An 18,590-nucleotide genomic window follows, 5' to 3' on the forward strand; every position below is an offset into this window, starting at 1 on the left:
GGCAGTAATCGGGATGTAAAGTGAATAAGTAAAAATTAAAAAAAAAAAAAAAAACAAAAAACAAAAAAAAAAAAAAAAAAAAAAACCCATCCTCACAAACAGTGAGCGAGCGCCCAATGAAAACCTAAGTGTGTGGTTAAGACCTGAGTGCCACCGGCTGCTGCACAGGTGTGGGGCTGTATATTCTGAGATTGCACACTTAGGCAGGCAAACAGTAAACTATGGTCTTAAAGTAGTTTATCCCAGTGATTCATGTGCTAGAGACTTAGTCCTCAAAATCAGTGTTGAGAGGCAGTAACATTTAAGGGATAAATCAGGTGAAAGGTAATTAGGTCGGGGGCCTGTGGCCTTCAGAAAGAAATGGTGATGGTTTTGTGGGACTGGATTAGTTGCCATGAGAGTTGGTTGACCATGGGTATCTTCCTTTTAAATTCTAAATACCCTGCAGCTAAACAAAGTATTTCTTAAGAGAGTTAAATTTGAATCAATTTGATTTACTTTCCTGTGTCTCATTTTTAGATCACTGAGGTCCAACCAATTATTAATTTATAGACTACTAAGGCTTTCTAAATTTTCTACTGAATTACAATGTCACGTTGCCCCAATACGTAAATAATATCACCGAAAAGTGATTTTTTCTTACCAAGAATACTGTTTCTTCAAACGGTGAAAAATCAATCACGTTAACTTTTATTGGTCTGACACCATGTTGCTGAGGTTTGAATGCCTTAGGAGACACTCTCCAGTCTTGCCTGGTACTGTGGTTTACAAGTCCCTAATTGTTCCAAGAACACCAAGAATGGCCAAAGAAAAGTATTAGACACAAGACTGGACAAGACAATATTCAAGAAACAACTTTCAGATATTATAACAGAAGCAAACAGTAAGATTCTCTGATATAACAGTATTTGTCAGGCAACTCTGAAAGGATGGAATGTAAATGACTAACCATGTCGGTGCCTACAACGAAGTGATTAGGATCTGAAGGCAGGAATTTGACACTCAGTGTTTGTGTGGATCCCCACAGCTCTCTGTCTGTGTGAGAAAGACTGAAAAATAAATAACAGAGATCAGCACACAGCTTTTGCAAAACCCAGATGACTATGCCCTACACTCACTTAGCTCTGCCACACTCCACTGCTATCAGGCTCCTCCAATGAGGAGCCGCTCCTATCAGGCTCCCTCCAATGAGGAGCCGCTCCTATCAGGCTCCCTCCAATGAGGAGCCGCTCCTATCAGGCTCCCTCCAATGAGGAGCCGCTCCTATCAGCCTCCTCCAATGAGGAGCTGCTCCTATGAGGTTCCCTCCAATGAGGAGCCGCTCCTATCAGGCTCCTCCAATGAGGAGCCACTCCTATCAGGCTCCTCCTATGAGGAGCCGCTCCTATCAGGCTCCCTCCAATGAGCCGCTCCTATCAGGCTCCCTCCAATGAGGAGCCACTCCTATCAGGCTCCCTCCACTGCTTCTGCTATTCTGCTTCCGATTCTTTTTTCTGGTATTACACACTTGATTGGTTCTATAGATCCACCATTTTGTTACTGGTTTTTTTATCAACCATGTTGAATCTACTATCTAATTACTCATTAGTGGAAATTCTGTAAATTACATTATTGCTTCTAAACATGTTTTTTAGATTGTACAATCACCAACAGGTCTGATACTGAGACAAGGTGAGTCAGTATTGACCAATGAATTCACTGTGATGATAGTTCTAAGGTGCACCATTCCCCTATGCTTCTGGCAGATGAGCATTTTAACTAATCTTCTGCAGATGCTTTGTTGAAATCCCATCATCCCGTTTCCCACCAGGCACTTGCCCTTATGTCTCAAGGTACCTGGGACTGTGATGTTCACATTTCAAACTTGGAGGTTCCTGAGGCCACATCTAGCTTGAGGTTTCAAGTTCTTCCAAGTACCCATTTTCCCTCAACTTTAGGGGCGAAACTTTCTAAATTTCCCTCACACTAAAGGTGCAGTGAATTCTAGAGTCCTGTGCAGGGGTCTCAGTTTTAGGTCTACAACTGGACCAAGCCCAAGGCATCTACGATTGCACAGGGCTTGAGCCACGGGTCACGGTAAAGGCCTAATAACTGGGCTGAACACCAAGTCCAACTCTACTCTTCGATGAACATCTGGTTCTCCACACCCATGTTGTTTTTCATACAGGCTGCTACTGTAGTGTCTAAATTGGTTTCCTTGATGCAGGTCTTCCTTCCTGTAGTCCAAACTCACATTCTTCCAAGTTGATTGTCCTATATCACAAAAATAACATTCCACTTCTTCAGAGTAAGACCCTGCCCCCTCCAAGTCATTGTCTAGACTGTTGTCACAGAAGCAGACATGTTGAGACCAGCCCAACTCATCCCATCTTTCTCAACCTCACACTGGCAGGCATCTCTAAGTACAAGCATACTTTGTCTTAGAACCATGACTCCTGTGCCAAGGGTCAATCCCAGTTATTATGCCATAGTCAGTGTTCTATTGCTGTGAGGAGAAATCATGACCACAGCAACTCTCACTACTGTGAGCTTTTAACTGGAGGCTTGCTTACAGTTTTAAAGGATTAGTGCATGATTATCACAGAAGGAAGCAGATAGACATGATGCTGGAGCAGTAGCTCAGATCTTTACATCCCTACTCATAGACAGCGGGCAGAGAGAGACACCGACATATTTCCTCCAACAAGGTCACAACATTTCCAAATCCTTCTCAAATAATTCCACTTCCTAGTGATTAAACATTCAAGTATATGAGCCTATAGAGGAGTTATTCTTATTCGAACCATCACATATCACTTTCTCAAAAAGTTCCCATTTCATTCTGGACCCAACCAATCCCCTCCTTCAAGCTCCCACATGCCTATGGTCATGCTACCAACATATCACTCCATCTTACACAGATAATGACCATTCTTCTTCGCTGGCATGCCTGTTGGGGTCACTGAGGACAAAATGGCTACCATACCCAGGACATCCATAGCCCACAACTGGTAGAAGAAAGGACAAAGACCTGGTGTGTCACTCTGGGCTGCCACCCCAGTTTACCCCAGGTAGGGAAGCTACTAAGTTAGGACTCTCATCCAATATGCCTCTATTCCTCCTTTCCCACAGATCTTGCAAAAACACAGCTATGGTTTTTGAAAGAAAACATGGCATCAAATACATTACTAATTCACTTTGAAGAGTATATAATTAAGTCCTGGAGAAAATTAAAATTAAAAAATAAATACAATGCATGGTGTGAAGTGAGAAAGTCTACAGTAGAGAAGAGTCTTACAGAAGCTCAGCAGATGTGTGATGCCCATGAGGACAGGGAATAACCTGAATAGCACATGCATGTTTGCTTCTGTAACATATCTGATGACTTTAGCTGATGCACTTTCACAATTATATTTCAGTTGAGTTGATTTGAAATGTCTGAAGCATATGTGTATTCACTGTATTCTGTATAATGAAGAAGACACAAATGCAAAGTTTTCAAGAGTAATTAATTCACATGCTGTCAGCTTTGAGCATAGGAATACATATGTCTGAGTGTATAGGAATACATATGTCTGAGTGTATAGGAATACATATGTCTGAGTGTATAGGAATACATGTATGCCTTTGGAAACCAATATGGAATATATGGTACTGGAACATTCTTTAAGAATCTGTATGTCACTATTGAAAGAGTACAAACAGGTGGACCCATGGCTCCAGTTGCACATGTAGCAGAGGGTGGCCTTGTTGGGCACCAATGGAAGGAGAAGCCCTTGGTCCTGACAGTGCTTGATACCCAGTGTAAGGGAATGCCAGGATGGGGAGGTGGGGGGGCACCCCATAGAAGCAGGGGGAGAGGAGGGGAGGGAGGGTTTATGGAGGGGAACCAGGAAAGGGATAACATTTGAAATGTAAATACAATATATCCCTTAAAAAAGGAGGAAAAAAAGAATCTGTACTTCATATTAAGTTCTACAGGTAAAAGCAGAAATACAGTTTTGTTTGTTGGTATTTCTGTTTATTTATCTGAAACAGGTTCTCATATAGCCTAAGCTGGTCGGAAGCTCACTGTGTAATCAAGGGCTGCCTTGAACTCCTGACCCTCCTGCTTCAATCCGCCCACTGCTGGGACTACAGGTGAGCCAACTAGACGTGTAAATTTATGAGTAACATTTATTTCAGTGTTTCCAGTTCCTAAAACTTAATTTGATCAAGTTAAACTAACTTTAAATTAAAACTGGATGAAAACTAGTCAAGTATTAATCTATAAGCTAGAAACATTTTATGAGTACATATTGGGTCTATATCTAAAAACTCTGTTTGTTACATTGGCTTATTACTAATTCTTCACATAGCAAAAACTGAAAGTAAGAAACTGGGTCCTCATTACAAAAACAGAGGATGCATTTAACAGAAAGCAAAGACTTTCAGAAATGAAGGAAGTGTTTGATCCCCAGTGGGAGTCTCACCTGTTGCCCAACTGGATTACAGTACTGTGTACCAACTTGATCCTCCCTCCAGGTATCAGACCTAGAATCAGACAAACCAGAAACATGCACACCTCTTAATGTAAGCTAAAGCAAAACCTATCTCAGTTGTCTGGATTCATTCTCCTTTATTTAAGTATCTATAACCAGAAGGAACACCAAAATATACATGCCAGGCAGGATGCCCTCTAAGTCTAGTTGGAGTGCCTGTGCCTTGGCTAAAGAGGAGAGACAAAACTTTGCAGGTCATTATCAGAAATCCGTTGGGCCATGACCCAGAATACCCCCCGCCCCCATTTTCAGTCTGGTGAGAATAGCAGGTATCATATTACTGCATACTAAGTTAAAATGCCACGCCCAGTGCTGTCAATACCAAGATGCCTGTCAATCACTGCCACCTTGGGAACTTTCCAGGCTTTGCTGAATGGCCACAGCTCCTGCAGCTCAGCTTCTCTTCATCAGCTTCTCTAACTTCTGCTCCAGCATCATGGCACTCGAGCTCCCAGGCCTGGCTTAATCTCCTGTTCCTTCCTTTGCTCTCCTCAGGCTGTCTGCTAAACGTCTAATGCTATTCTCCCTTCGGTGTATTACTGCAAAGGGAAGAATCAGAGACCTGCAAAGTCGAAACCCAAACTCCAGGCAAGGTACTACCCAGAACTTTGAACATGGCTGAATTCAAAGCAGGGCAGCTTCTAGCACACTGCATGACCTTTTTTAGAACCATCACATGGTATTGATGTCATCACAGAGGTGACAGAGCTCACCTAGTCTAACCTAGTCTCAACCACAGCCACAGTAAACCTGACTTGATTAGAACTTCAACAAGAAGTGACCTGCATTTGCTTGGTAAGGAGCCTTCTTCTAAATCTGGGGACATGGAAATCTTGAGGATACACCTTTGACACAAATAAGATGAGAGGAGACTGTGCCATTGGAGAATTAGAGGGTTAGGAATTCAGAGTGAGAAAGCTGACTTTACAGTGCAGACAAACTAGACCACAGTATCTGAACTGTCTGAGGCCTCTCAGGACTGAAAGCCATCCAAGTGGTCTGAAAACAGAAAACCACAGGAGAACCTAGTATGTTTCCTGTCTCTCTTGCTCTACACAGGAGCACTGCCATGCCCACAAGTGACCTGAGCACAGCCAGCCACACTTAGTGCACTTGTGTGCAGTGGGTAAACCCAAAGCCTCAGAAGAAAGCCCCAAATGAAGGAAGACTTATGCCATGGATACCTACAGTACACTGAAAAGGAAAGGAGACAGCTGACCAGAGAATGCCAGCTATGAGCCGAGCATGACACCCGCAGAAGGGAACATGGGGTCAGCATGACACCCGCAGAAAAGAACATGGGATCAGCGTGACACCCGCAGAAGGAAACATGGGGTCAGACATCACCCAGTCACCCCAGCTAATGAGATTCGATCCAACAGCTGATAAAGTATACAACATATATAACATACAACTTGGACTTCAGTTTTTTCAGGTTGCCAATTTCTTATTTTTCTAAGCAGGCGTTTATATCTTTAATGTCTATTCATTTTAGCAAACAATAATTAATTTATACTTCAATAGTTACCTAAATCACTCATTGAACCTGAGATATCTGCTTTTGGTAATTCAACAACAACCTAAAACAGAATATTGGAAAAGTGAATACTGATGCATCTAATAACCATGAATCAATCTACACAAAGCATAGCTTTAATAAAGTAACATGCTACATCAGATCCTAAAATATAACTGCTTCATAAAAAACACTGACCATCTGCCTTTGAACCAGTGACTTCAGTTTACTCGTATCCTATCAGTGTTCTCCCCGCTCAGCAACCACGTTAGTAGCTGTCTGTACAAGTCCTAACACAGGCTCCAGCACTGATGGCTCGTTACAATCTTCCTTACGAATTCCCAGGAAACTTCATACCCCTTCCCAGAACAGAGGGTCTCACTGCCTTGTAATTGTGTTCTGTCCCTGACCCATTCCCCGGACAGGTGCCTTCTCCTCCCTTGTGGGTCCACTCCACTGTACGTATGGCTGTGTGGCCCCACACGTCCTACTTACCCACACATTGAGAACCCCAGTCTCGTCCAGGGAAGCGATGTGAAATGACAAGCCTGCCATTTCTAGTGCAAGTAAAAACAAAATGAAGAAAAGCGGCATTAATAAGTACAATGCTTCACATAACTAATTGCAGACAAGATTTTATGGGTACAGGGAGAGATCTTGTACCTTCTTGAGTAGAAAAGGGTGAAAGCACGAAGCTCTGTTTCTTGTAGGCAGATGTAGCAACCGGCTCTATGGCTTGAAGAGGACTCCGGTGGTTCACCGACGTGAGGATGCCATCTAGGGATGAGAGCCACAGCCCCACTGTAAGTGTCACATCTTAGCAATGAGATGAGCATTACACCCAGAGAGATGCAGGGATGCTTCCAGGTCTAAAGACCTGAGCTTCTCCGTTGTTATTAGTCCTTACGTCATGAGACTAGTGTAGGCCATACATCAAGACCCATGACCACGAGTTTCAGTATCTCTAGCAAACAGAGACTACAACATTAAAACACTTGTAAGAAGAAAAGCAAGAAATGAATACCAAAGCTTGTGCCATTCAAAAATCCATTACCTCACTGAGGAACGACATGTACGTGGTTACAAAGGAAATCGGAATACTCCAGGACCAAGAGCATTGTGACAAGAAACTTAAGCAGGCACTCCAGAAGAAGAGGACATGATTGTGGATCGAAAATCCTCCAAAAAGGCTGGGAAATGAGGGGCATATGAGAGGGCATGCGGGGAGTGCTGTTCATGGGCAACTTATAAGGGAAAAGAGTAGGAGAGACTGGAACACAGCAGTGCCAGCCAGAGCAAGGGACAGAGCCACCAGAAGTACTGCCACACACAAATGGATAGAAAGAGCTACCTACAGAACGTCTGGGAGTCAGAGATTCAAATCTCACATACAGCTGCATGCAGAAGAAACTAAAGAAATCAAAGCACTCTCAGGTGTGACTGTTCACCCATCCCCCACCCATCCCTGAGAAAAGCAGAAGACAGTTGTACAACAGAACAAAATCTCTGCAGACTGCTTTTAGAAATATACTTAAACAACAAGCAAGAGACACCTGAAATCAAACCCCACATAGAAATCGAAAGAAAACAAAAGAGTTGTATTGAACTTAGGAAAAAGCAAACACAATGAAGAGATGTTACAGAGCTCCCACGGGGGAAATTCTCACGGGGTGTGAAGGATCCACATGTAAGAGCCAGTCCCTCTCCTTACAGAAGCTCCATGTTTCCCACTCCTGAGTTCCACTGCTGATCCTTTTATGGGGCACCTTATGTGCTTATGTAAACCCAGTCAGCCCCACTGTACTCATCTGTGGACCCAACAGCCATGACTACAAGAATGTGGAAGAGTAACTGCCCTGTGTTGTGCATGAAGAAACTTTCCTGCCATTGCTCCCTCAATCCTGGGCACAACAGCTACTCACACATCACATACACAGTCATCTAGAGGTGATGACGACTACCAAGACAACATGCCTGGGTTATAGCAAGTGCTGTATCACGTTATAAAAAGGAAGCATCTGGAGTAAGGAGGCCACACCAGTCCCTGTCAAAATCATGAGCTTTGAAAACATGCTAGATTCCTATGAAGCTGGAAAATGCCATGCTTTAAAGAGATATCCGTTGGGCCATATGATGGTTGGCGTTAACTGTCCACACAATCTACTATCACCTGAGAGTCTCGATGAGGATAAGCTAGGTCAGGCTGGCCTATGGAGGCCTGAAGAGAGTGGGTACCATCTGCTGGCTGAGCCCCACACTTTAGCAGAGATCAGGCTGAGAGCTGTGGCATGCACCTGTTGCTCTCTCTCCTCTTCTGACTGTAACCGGTTCTCGCCACGGTTCGTTCCCTGCTACAGTGACTATAACCTGGATTGTGAGCCAAATAAGTATTTTCTTCTTTACGGTGTATTTCTTGAGGTATTTTATTACAGCAACAGTAAAGAAAACTTAGAGCCCAAATCATATAGAAAATTTGCATTTTCTTTTCTGATTGTAAAAAGACAGCTTTTATAATAGCATCAAAATCCATATGGGACCTATCACTGCAAATACTCTCTCTCCATAGCGACAGTATCCCCCAAAAGGGCAACAACTGGCTAGAACAGAAATAAAAAGTGGCCTGCACTTCTACTGTGTAGAGCACAGACGTAGACAGGGTCCAGAGAGAAGACACCCACCTGCGATGGTGAACGTGCTTGGAGAGGTGCTTTAGAAAACTTAGTCGGAAGAAAAGAATCACAGAGTAGGAGAAACACACACAAAACCCTTACTTCATAAAAAATTTTTATCAATAACTCAGCTACCAGAAAACAAGCAATTTTAAAATGAGACAAAGACCTTAACAGGTGCTTTACCAAAGAAGACACAAATGGCATCTGAGCATACAGAAAGACAGGCCTGCTCCAAGTGTCACAAGGGACATGCAAGTGACATCATAAAGAGCCACTTCAACCAACTGGAATGACTCAACCCTACAGCAGTCAGTGGTCATGCTGAAGGCTGGTGAGGGTCCAGCAGGTGTCACTGTCTGCCTGAAGGAATGCAGCTGGTGTGGCCACTTTCTAAAACAGTTGGCAAGTTTCCACTGAGCAATCCAGGAATCTGGTTCTTTAGTTGACTTCATGGCTTTACATGTTCCTCTGACAAAATATTTAATAAATGTAACTTACAAAAGAAAGGGTTAACTTGGCACACATTCCCAGGAGGGACTCTGTCACATCTGGGTACCATGGCAGCAGGGGTTACACGTTCAGTTGGGGAGCAGAAAGAGAGCACTGTTCTCTCACGCCCACAATGTGGTGGATGGCACTGTCTACGGTCTTCCCATCTCAGCCACGACAGCCTTTCACAGGCCCAGAGGCTAACCTGATCGAGATGATCCCTACTTAGCGTGCCTCCAGGATTGCTTCCAAAGTAATTCTAGATCTTGTCAATTGAAAATCAGTATTAGCCATTGTATTTGCTGTTTACCCAGGAGAGGTAAAAACAAGTTCACACCAAAACCTGCATACAAATGGTTATAAAATTACTCTTTCTATAAGGAAACTGTTTATCCACATTTGTTTTTATTTTTTGAATTTTTTTTTAATTTTAAGAATGTAAAATAATTATTTGGCTGTTAGGCCACTAAAAACCATGATGAAAATTTATACATTTACCCTTACCCAATCTGAAAAGGCTTATTCCACTTTATTCCAAATATAGAACTTTCTAAAAAAGGTACAGACTACAGAAACAATGAAAAGTTCTCAGATGCTCGGGAGCAAGCAGGATGGAAGGCAGATGCTGAGACACATCATAAACCGACATTGAGCCGCACACAGCGAGAGCTCTGGGCACAGGCAGGTGGTGACAATTTCAATGTGACGTTCATATATAAAATGTAAGCCTGTGGGTAACGTCTCTTGTCATGCACACCAGACCTAAATGTAAATCATCCTAAAATAACAAAAGGTCAGGAAAACATGGGGAACAACACAACCTCTGTGACTTTAGTTTAGTGAAAACTGTTCATCATGACATTAAAAGCATGATCCTAAGAGGAAATACTGATAAATCAACTTCCATTCAATTTAAAACTTTCTCTCTTCGAAGGGAAATTCTACAAAAGGGAATACAGAGTATGATAAAATGAGTGTAAAATATACCCAGGAATACAGAAAATATACCCAGGAGTATAGAAAATATAACCAGGAGTATAGAAAATATACCCAAGAGGATAGAAAATATACCAAAGAGGATAGAAAATATGCCCAAGAGTATAGAAAATATACCCAGGAGGATAGAAAATATACCCAGGAGAATAAAAAACTTCAAGCCTGACGAGCTGGAGATGTACTTCAGCCTGCAATGTGCTGGCCTGGCACATGCAAACCCCCGGGTCCAATCCCTGCACCATGACAGTAAAGCAATCATGCCTGCAATCACACCCCTCGGGAGGCTGAGGTAGGAGCATTGCTGTAAGCAGTGAGCTTAAGACAGCCAGGATGCTCTCCCAAAGCAAACAAACAGACTTAAGAAAGCAATCCAATGAAAAAGAGCAAATATTTAAACAGGCATAACCAACAAGAATATTGTTGGTAAATAAGCACACGAAGACGGGGTTGGGATCATTAGTTCTTCTGAGTGCACCAAATTAAAAGCAAATGCTGACTGAAATGGCTAGTTAGCAAGCCCTGCCGGCCTCAGTGCTGGGGAGGTTCAGAGCAACCGTTGGCACAGCTGCAAGAGAGCAGCAGGCGGCTGAGGGGGTGCACTCGCAACGCTCAGCCGAGAAAAGACCCAACCACGTGTGTGCTTCTCGTTCTGCCTCTGGACAGAGCAGACTGGGGACAGAATAATGACAAAAAACGGATTGGTGGCCTTGGTGCCAGAGTAGTGGTGTCTGCTTTTCAGGTTCAACAGGACAGGGACAAGACTGGGTAGAAGAGTGAGTCCAAGAAGGTCCATGCCTCATCTCTCAGCCAGCGGGACTTCATCCTAAAGGATGAGGCCAGTCAACGAAGGCCAAGGCAACAAGGCCTCGCTGTAGGCCAGACAGCTCTGAGTGCAGTCAGCGTGGCTTAGACAAACATCTCGCTTTCTCACCAACAGGGATAGAGGGCTAGGAAGTGGTACAGGTGGAAAATGCTTGCACTTTCTGTGTGTGTATGTTTGTATGTGTTCATGTGCTTGTGCACGTGTGAGCAGGTGACACACACATGCAGGCATGTACTTGTGAAAACCAGAGGCTGACATAAGGTATCTTCCCTCATCATTCTTTATGTTTTGTTTTGATGTTGTGGGTTTGTTTGGTTGGGTTTGTTTTGTCTTGTTTTGTGAGACAAGGTCTCTTATTGTGCTTAGAACAGTGTTTCTCAAGCTTCCTAATCCTGTGGGCCTTTAATACAGCTCCTCACCTCTGACCATAAATTTATTTTTGTTGCTACTTCATTAGTGGAATTTTGATACTGTTATGACTCATACATATAAATATCTGATACGTGACCCCTGTGAAAGAGTCAGTCAATCTCCAAAGTGGTCACAACCCACAACCCACTAGCCAGTGAGCCTTTCTGATGTCCCCATAAGATCACAGGTGTGTACTGCAAATGCCTCTTTTGTCCAGAGTCAGATTTCCTCTGGATGATCTGAATGAATTAAAGCAGATAAAGTTAAACCTTCAGGCCTCAGATCTGTCAAGGCTTTTCTAGAGGGAAGACAGACAACACTAACCAGTGGAGAATGTTGGGGTCCTGAAAGCCCAGAGACAGCTGCTCAGTCTCACATAATGGTGTATCCTGGAATCTTCTCTTAAGTCCCATACAACCACGGAGCCATGCACTGTTCCCGCAAACAGCAGAAATGCCTTTAAAGGGCTAAAGCAGCAGCACGTGACCTGAAGAGTCAACCACAGAAAGTTAATGTCTGCAATCTATAGTAGGCACATTCACAGAAACTAAGTATGGAACGACACGTGAAGGTCCTCACATGATAACGTACGGAAAACACAGACTTGTGCGTATAAACAAAAGTCAACTGCCCAAGTGTGGGTTTTTTCACAAGACAGTAGGAATATGATCACAATATGACATGTAGTGTCCATGTAGGTACACGCCATCACGACAGTCCCTCCCAAGCATGTCCACGTAGGTACACACCATCACGACAGTCCCTCCCAAGCATGTCCATGTAGGTACACGCCATCACGAGAGTCCCTCCCAACCAAAACTGAAGTGATACGGAAGGAAGATGGCAATGACCCTGACAGCGACAGGGCCAGGGTCGCATGGAAGGCAGAGGAGTCTGAATGACAAAGGCACTCACTGCAAGCAATTTTAAGAAACTGTTCAAGGCATCGAGGGCACTTTAGTAAGCCCTGCACTCATGGGGCAGAGGCAGGAGAGCAGAAATTCAAGGCCATTGTCAACTGCACAGAGAAGTCAAGGCCAGTCTGGGTTACATGCTTCCCGTCAGAGAAAAGAAAAAAGAAGAAGGAATCGCAAGACATTAAGACTTCTAAAAGTATCAGGCCTATGGCCATCATGACCGTGCTTTTATTAAGCCTATAGCTACATTCAGTGGCCAGTTTACAGGTGACGGAAAGCCTCCGGCATGACAGTCCTGGGTTTTCAGTCTGAAATAACCTGTTAAGCTGTGAATTTCTAGAGTCAGACTAGTGAGTTTGGTCACCTGTGTAGAGCCAAGACACTAGAAACAGGGCACTATTCACACGCTCATCCTGACACCATCCCTCTGTGGTGTGCTCAGTGTCAGATATAACATGACTTGTGCACACACTCCTGACACCCATCCCTCTCTGGGACCCTCCTAGAAGAGAGCACAGATTCTTCCTCAGTGTACCTTTGACTCACATATCAGAACCTTCTGGGGCCCTGAAGGCTGCCAAATATCCCACACACAGAGGAGGTGCCTGCTGTCCAGAGATGGAGCAAAGGCCTTTTCGGGTAAGTCATGAACAGAAACCACGGTCTGCCTCTGAACTCGAGATGCATGCAAACAGGATACTTTCCGACCTGGAGGTAAGAAAACACGTATTTCACTTTAGCATTTACAATATTTCACAATGCCCACACAAACTCCAACTCAATAAAGAGCACATGGTCCATTCAAAGCTGAGAAAGTATCAGATCTGGAGCACTGCTGAGACGAGCTGCAACACAGCCATGGTTTCCTCAGGTCAGCATGCAGGGAGGACGGCTCTGACCTGCCTCCTCCGTTCTTCAGTTTGGGGCTACAGACACACTGCACCACTGTTTATGACGCTAGGGAAGCACTGTACCCAATGAGCTAGATCCTCAACCCCCAAGCCTCAGTTTTCAGTTCTCTACAGCCTAAACCTAAATTCTGTGTCCGCCTGACCATGAGGCTTATGTAAAAAGAAATCCTTTGACTGTGAGGCAGCACAGGCAGGACAGAATATTGTCTCTCATCTAGCAGCTCCTCACACCAAGTGTGAAAGTCAGAAATTCAGCACTGCACTGGAAACGACTTGAGGCATGCTCCTAGGACAAGATTCTCATTACTTTGTTCTCTTTAAATGGTCCTCAGAACTCCATGTAGAAAACTAACCCAAACTCAGGTGTAGCATTCCAAGAGTGGACTCTAAGACTTCTGTGGCAGAGCTGTGTTCCGTACAGTTCTCATTAGCAGTTGAGAAACTGAAGAAACTGTAGATGGTAACTCACAGTCAGGTGAGAATTTTGTAATCGACCATGAAAGGATTAATGTGGCTGGGAAGGATACACTGAGTAAAACTCTACCACTGCCCGTGTTACTAGTTCCTGAAGATCAGAGCTGTCCTTCCCCACCCCTCACCCGCCACAGCCACGCCCTCAGGACCGCCTCCTCACACAGCCTCAAGTGACAATGGTTGGCTACATGTACTCCTTCACTGCTCATGGGCAAAACTGACACCATTGTGACTGGCTCTGCTGTGAGTGTGTGCATACGCATGCGGCCATGACAGGAAGAGACACATGTGTCCAAGTCGGAGGACAACCTTGTGGAGTTGCTTCTCTCCTTTCAGTTTCTTCATGAACTGAACTCAGACTGCCAGTCTTATAATCAAGGTGGTGACCCACTAAGTCACCTCACAGCCCTGGTTTCTAGCTGTCAGTGACACCAATAAGGTTTCATCTCTATCCCTATGTTTATTTTCCTCCCTCCCTTCCTCCTGTTGTGTGTCCGTGTGTCCGTGTGTCTGTGCCCATGTGCTCATGTACCACTTGTGGATGTCAGAGGACAACATGCAGGGGTCAGTTTTATGTTCTGGGGTAGCCAATGTTGGCAGAAACTACCTTTACCACACGAGTCATCTCACCGTGATCCCAACACTGACAAAGCTTATGACTGCTGTATTCTGATCCCTTTTTGAAGGTTGTGATTTTAGAAACTCACGGCACGGATGATGGCCAACAGGAGATCTGATCCTCATCAGCACCAAACTCTGTCCTTCCTGCTCACCTTGACTGTGAGCTTCAAGGTCTGGTACCTTCATAGGAAACTCCCAGTGTTTCCTTCGTCACTTTCTCATCTCCTCATGGTCACACGCATGCTGAGGGGCTTTCTGTCTTTGTTACTGAAACTTAACCCTTTCTACCATAGCCCATGCTTACATGCTTAGTTAGTTTGTAGTCTATTGGGATACAAAAATGTTCCCAACTCCTGTCTTACCCACTTGCTGCTGAATCCCAACTCCTCCAATGATGCCAGCAGACTGCACTCACCACAAATGAATGAACAAACAGGCCACTGCAGGCACCTCATCTCTACACATTTCAACAGTGATGGCAGCAGTGGGCACATCCCATGAAGGCTGAAAGACCAGAGACTGCACACAGTGAGGGTATCTGCCTCCTACGGCGAATCCCTCTTTCCTTCTTTTATGTCACTATTCATCTTACCCAGGCACAGCAGGAAGTGAACAGAGGCTCATCTCCTTTCACAGGTTCACATCCTCCAAGAACAAACACGTGTTAGCTAGTTCTGAAAGACTCTAGGAATGTGCGTGATCCACGTAATCCCATTCTGCTGCCATTCCCTGTGCACCAGCTCCTGAAACCACTTCTCTCCTTCTGCCTCCTCAGTGTTTACAAGGAATGCTGCAAGTTCAGTGATTTAGTTTTTAAAAAGATGAACCAAAAGACTCTGAAGAATGAGAAAACATGCTTAAAAGACAAGAAAATACTTAAATCAACCTCAAAACAGCAGGCAAGGCAAAAGAAATGTCTAGAGCCAGACGTAGACAGCAACTCTCTGGCTTTACAGGTTCCAAAGCATGTTTTCATCCTGTCTCTTGAAGGAAGTATCACTGCTGGGCACCCTCACTTCTGCCAGTTCTTCACACAACCAGAAACATGACTGCTCAGCTACCTCACTGCTCGCATTCTTTAAAGACAAAGTTTCCCTTAGCTAAAGATTTATTCATCACAGGCATGTGAGCTCACATTTATAATCTGGGGAGACCAAAGCAGGAGGCTCAAGAGTTCAAAGGCAGCCTAAGAACTGAGACAGTAACTCCGAACAAAAAGCCAGGCTGTGGTAGCACACACCTTTGACCGTGGGAGACAGAGACCAGCATATCTTCATGCATTTGAGGCCAGCATGATCTATGAAGCTAGTACCAGGACAGCCAGTGCTACACAGAGAGACTGTGTCTCAAAAAGCCAGAAATAAATAAATAAATAAGATTAAAAATTCAAATATGACCTTGCAAATGAAGTTTGTTTAAACTAATTTAAATACTGATGTCAGGCTTTGGTTTTTACTGCTTCGATGGCTCTGCGTTACCTGAGGGACTGCCTGAGAAGAATTACAGGACAATCTCAGTTTCCACTTACTAAATAACCTTACTAATCTAAATTGTTTCCAGGCCTCTTCTGATTAACTTAAGAAAATCATAAACATATAAAGAAAAGAATCCTCACCATTCATTTGCAATTCCGAAGCCACTGAGTGTTTGTTTTAAAGACAATAAACCCCATCCTATTAAAACTCTGCACCATTAATGACCAGCATTCTTAATGCAAACGCTTGTGTTTGGCTAAAACTGACAGCAAAAAGGCTCTTACTCTGAAGGAACGGCAGGCTTGTGTTCAGTTGAGAGGAGCTGTCACTGATGTTCAGAGCTTTGTCTTGAGCCCTAGGAATCCAGCTGGGTCCGGCTGCCAAACGGTCCTCTTCAAGCAAAACAGCGACCACCTTTGCAAGACAAGTCACAGGGGGCTATAGAGATAGTTCAGTAGTGACGAGCACTCTCCTCCAGGGGACCCGGGTTCAAGTCCCACACAACTGCCTGTAACCCCAGTCTAGGGTGTCTTCTGGCCTCTGCAGGACCAGAATGCACACATGTGCAGACACACAAGCAGGCAGCTCCCATACACATAAAATAGACATTTTTAGAAAGAAAGACCACCCAAAGACAAGGCATATTTCTTAAAAATTCTAACAGCATCCTACACTTTTATTAAAAATTACCTTTTGTAGATTTCATTTCTACAAGTAAATGCCTGGCTCCATCATACTATAACTTATATATATATATATATATATATATATATATATATATATATATATAATCTTTTTGCATAATCATAGCAAACTAATATAATATCACAGTATACCATTATTTCATATTACATGTTGTTTCCTTCACTAAATACAATTAAAATTTCAGAGGAGGAGGCAGCCTGCACATCTAACACACTCAAGTAAACAAGGCACTATGGAGAAACACAGGCAACCATCACTCACTGACCCTGAGTCAGTGCATATCTGCAATGGATCTAACTAGGTCACCTCTAGACATGAAGAGACTTAAGAATTAGCAGAAACGGTGAAAGCAAACAGGAGGCATGCCTCAAGGACTGGCAGGACTGCATTTAGGTTGGAGAGAGATGTGCCGTGCACAGAAGCCACGAGAGCAGGGCTGCAGCAGCTCCCGTCCTCATCCCTGTCACTGTCTGGTTTCCAGCTCATCTCCCTTTACACTGCACTGCACTGAGGACTCCTTTCTTACTAGTTCCAAGAACTTATTACTGAAACGGGATCCAATAATAATAACAAATACGTGAAGCCTAATCCTATTTCTAAACCACACACTCCTGTATACCGGTGACAGTCCCAACAGTCCCATAAACAGGCTTGGTCCAAATCTGCCTGTTAAGGCTTAGTATTATTAGGCTGTTTATGTCTGCCCCATATTTAAATTCTAAGTTTACGTTAAAAGTTAACGACAGCGTAGCGATTAGAACATCAATTCCAAATGTTCCTATGTCAGCAATGGCCAGTGCTAGTAGGTCACACCTAAACCCATGTGCCCTGGCCAAAGTCACTCATATTTGGTTGCAAAATAAACTCCCTGAATCGCTTTGAGACACTGTTTTTTACATCAACAGAGGATCTTTTTCTTTTAGAACTGTATTCTGCAATAGAGAGAGTAAAGGTCATGATGACTAGGGTCCATTTCATAAGAGCCAGGTGAACAGTGAAAGGGGGTGAATACAAAGTCAGGGGACGGGGTCTGTGTGGGACACGGCGCCTCACAGTTCTGTGCCTTGACATTTTCCTCAGCCAGCTGTTTATTATTTACAAATACTGTAAGGCTTATACTTGCTTCACCAGCTTAACATACTTGGCTTAAGTGTTTGTTATTATTATTTTCAACTATAGGAAATAAATTACAGCATAAAACCCCAAATCACAGAATTTTCAGTGATCTATATTTACCTAGTATCGTTGTTCATACAAGGATTTAGTGAATGTTTTATTGCTGATTTGTAAGAAAATAATACTTGAGAACCATGAACTAATTTTAAACCACCCGGACAACACAATGAACCCTGGGCACTAATACCCAGAAGAGGACACACAACACAGAAAGTACCTGACACGCTGACCGGAGAAAACTAGACAGCCTCGGAGTGTCAATCTTCGGTACAACTGTGACATCAGAGAAGTCCTTTTCTTCACTACCTACAATCCAGGGTTATCAAGTCAGTAAAGTAACTGCAGACAGTGAGAGTGTCACAGTGTCACAGTGTCTGTCACAGACACGAGAGCCCTACGGAAAAGCCAGAGCACTGCACTACATCCTCTCCATCTCCCAACTTCACACGGTTTTACGGTGACATCAGAAACTGAACCCTCTTCACCTGTCATGAGGAATGCAGCAAAACGAACCAGTGTGTTTGGTGTGATTTAAACGTTACAGGTCAAGCATCTAAAGAGGAGAAATCTGCAACACGTATGGTCCGGGCACCTGCAGTAAGAGAAACCAACCGTGGAGCTTTCTCACAGTGAAGCTGTCCCTTGCCATAAAGAGACAATCCCTTTAAAAAAAAAAAAAAAAGTCAGCGAGTAAATTCTGTGAGAGCAGCTGCGGAAGCCTGTGTCTCAGAGCCCTGCCCTGCATTGATGGAGCACACGTCCAACTGCACTTAACCACGGGACACAGACGACAGTGAACTGCGCCGGTCTCAGGGCAGGACCGGTCCGGCAGGTGTACGGTAAAGTCGTATGGTGAGCATTTGGAGTACAGTATCTTCCCCACA

At 43.9% G+C, this 18,590-nt stretch overlaps 1 protein-coding gene across 4 annotated transcripts in view; it reads right to left on the bottom strand.

Moving 5' to 3' along the window:
• DYNC2I1 (dynein 2 intermediate chain 1) overlaps positions 1-18,590 on the bottom strand; it is a 61,697-nt gene that overhangs the window by 9,943 nt on the left and 33,164 nt on the right. For 3 of the 4 annotated variants that reach the window (XM_080938740.1, XM_080938739.1, XM_080938741.1), the window contains 10 exons: positions 17,924-18,012; positions 16,110-16,239; positions 12,880-13,052; positions 11,752-11,914; positions 6,700-6,813; positions 6,532-6,593; positions 6,049-6,100; positions 4,452-4,512; positions 950-1,049; positions 644-775 (listed from right to left, as the gene is read on the bottom strand). In XM_080938740.1, coding sequence (XP_080794866.1) covers positions 644-775; positions 950-1,049; positions 4,452-4,512; positions 6,049-6,100; positions 6,532-6,593; positions 6,700-6,813; positions 11,752-11,914; positions 12,880-13,052; positions 16,110-16,239; positions 17,924-18,012 — 1,076 coding nt within the window. The remainder of the gene's footprint in view (positions 1-643; positions 776-949; positions 1,050-4,451; positions 4,513-6,048; positions 6,101-6,531; positions 6,594-6,699; positions 6,814-11,751; positions 11,915-12,879; positions 13,053-16,109; positions 16,240-17,923; positions 18,013-18,590) is intronic. The other variant, XM_080938742.1, reaches the window with a different exon arrangement.

Source organism: Micromys minutus (genome assembly GCF_963924665.1).
Source record: "Micromys minutus genome assembly, chromosome: 1".
Lineage (NCBI taxonomy): Eukaryota > Metazoa > Chordata > Mammalia > Rodentia > Muridae > Micromys > Micromys minutus.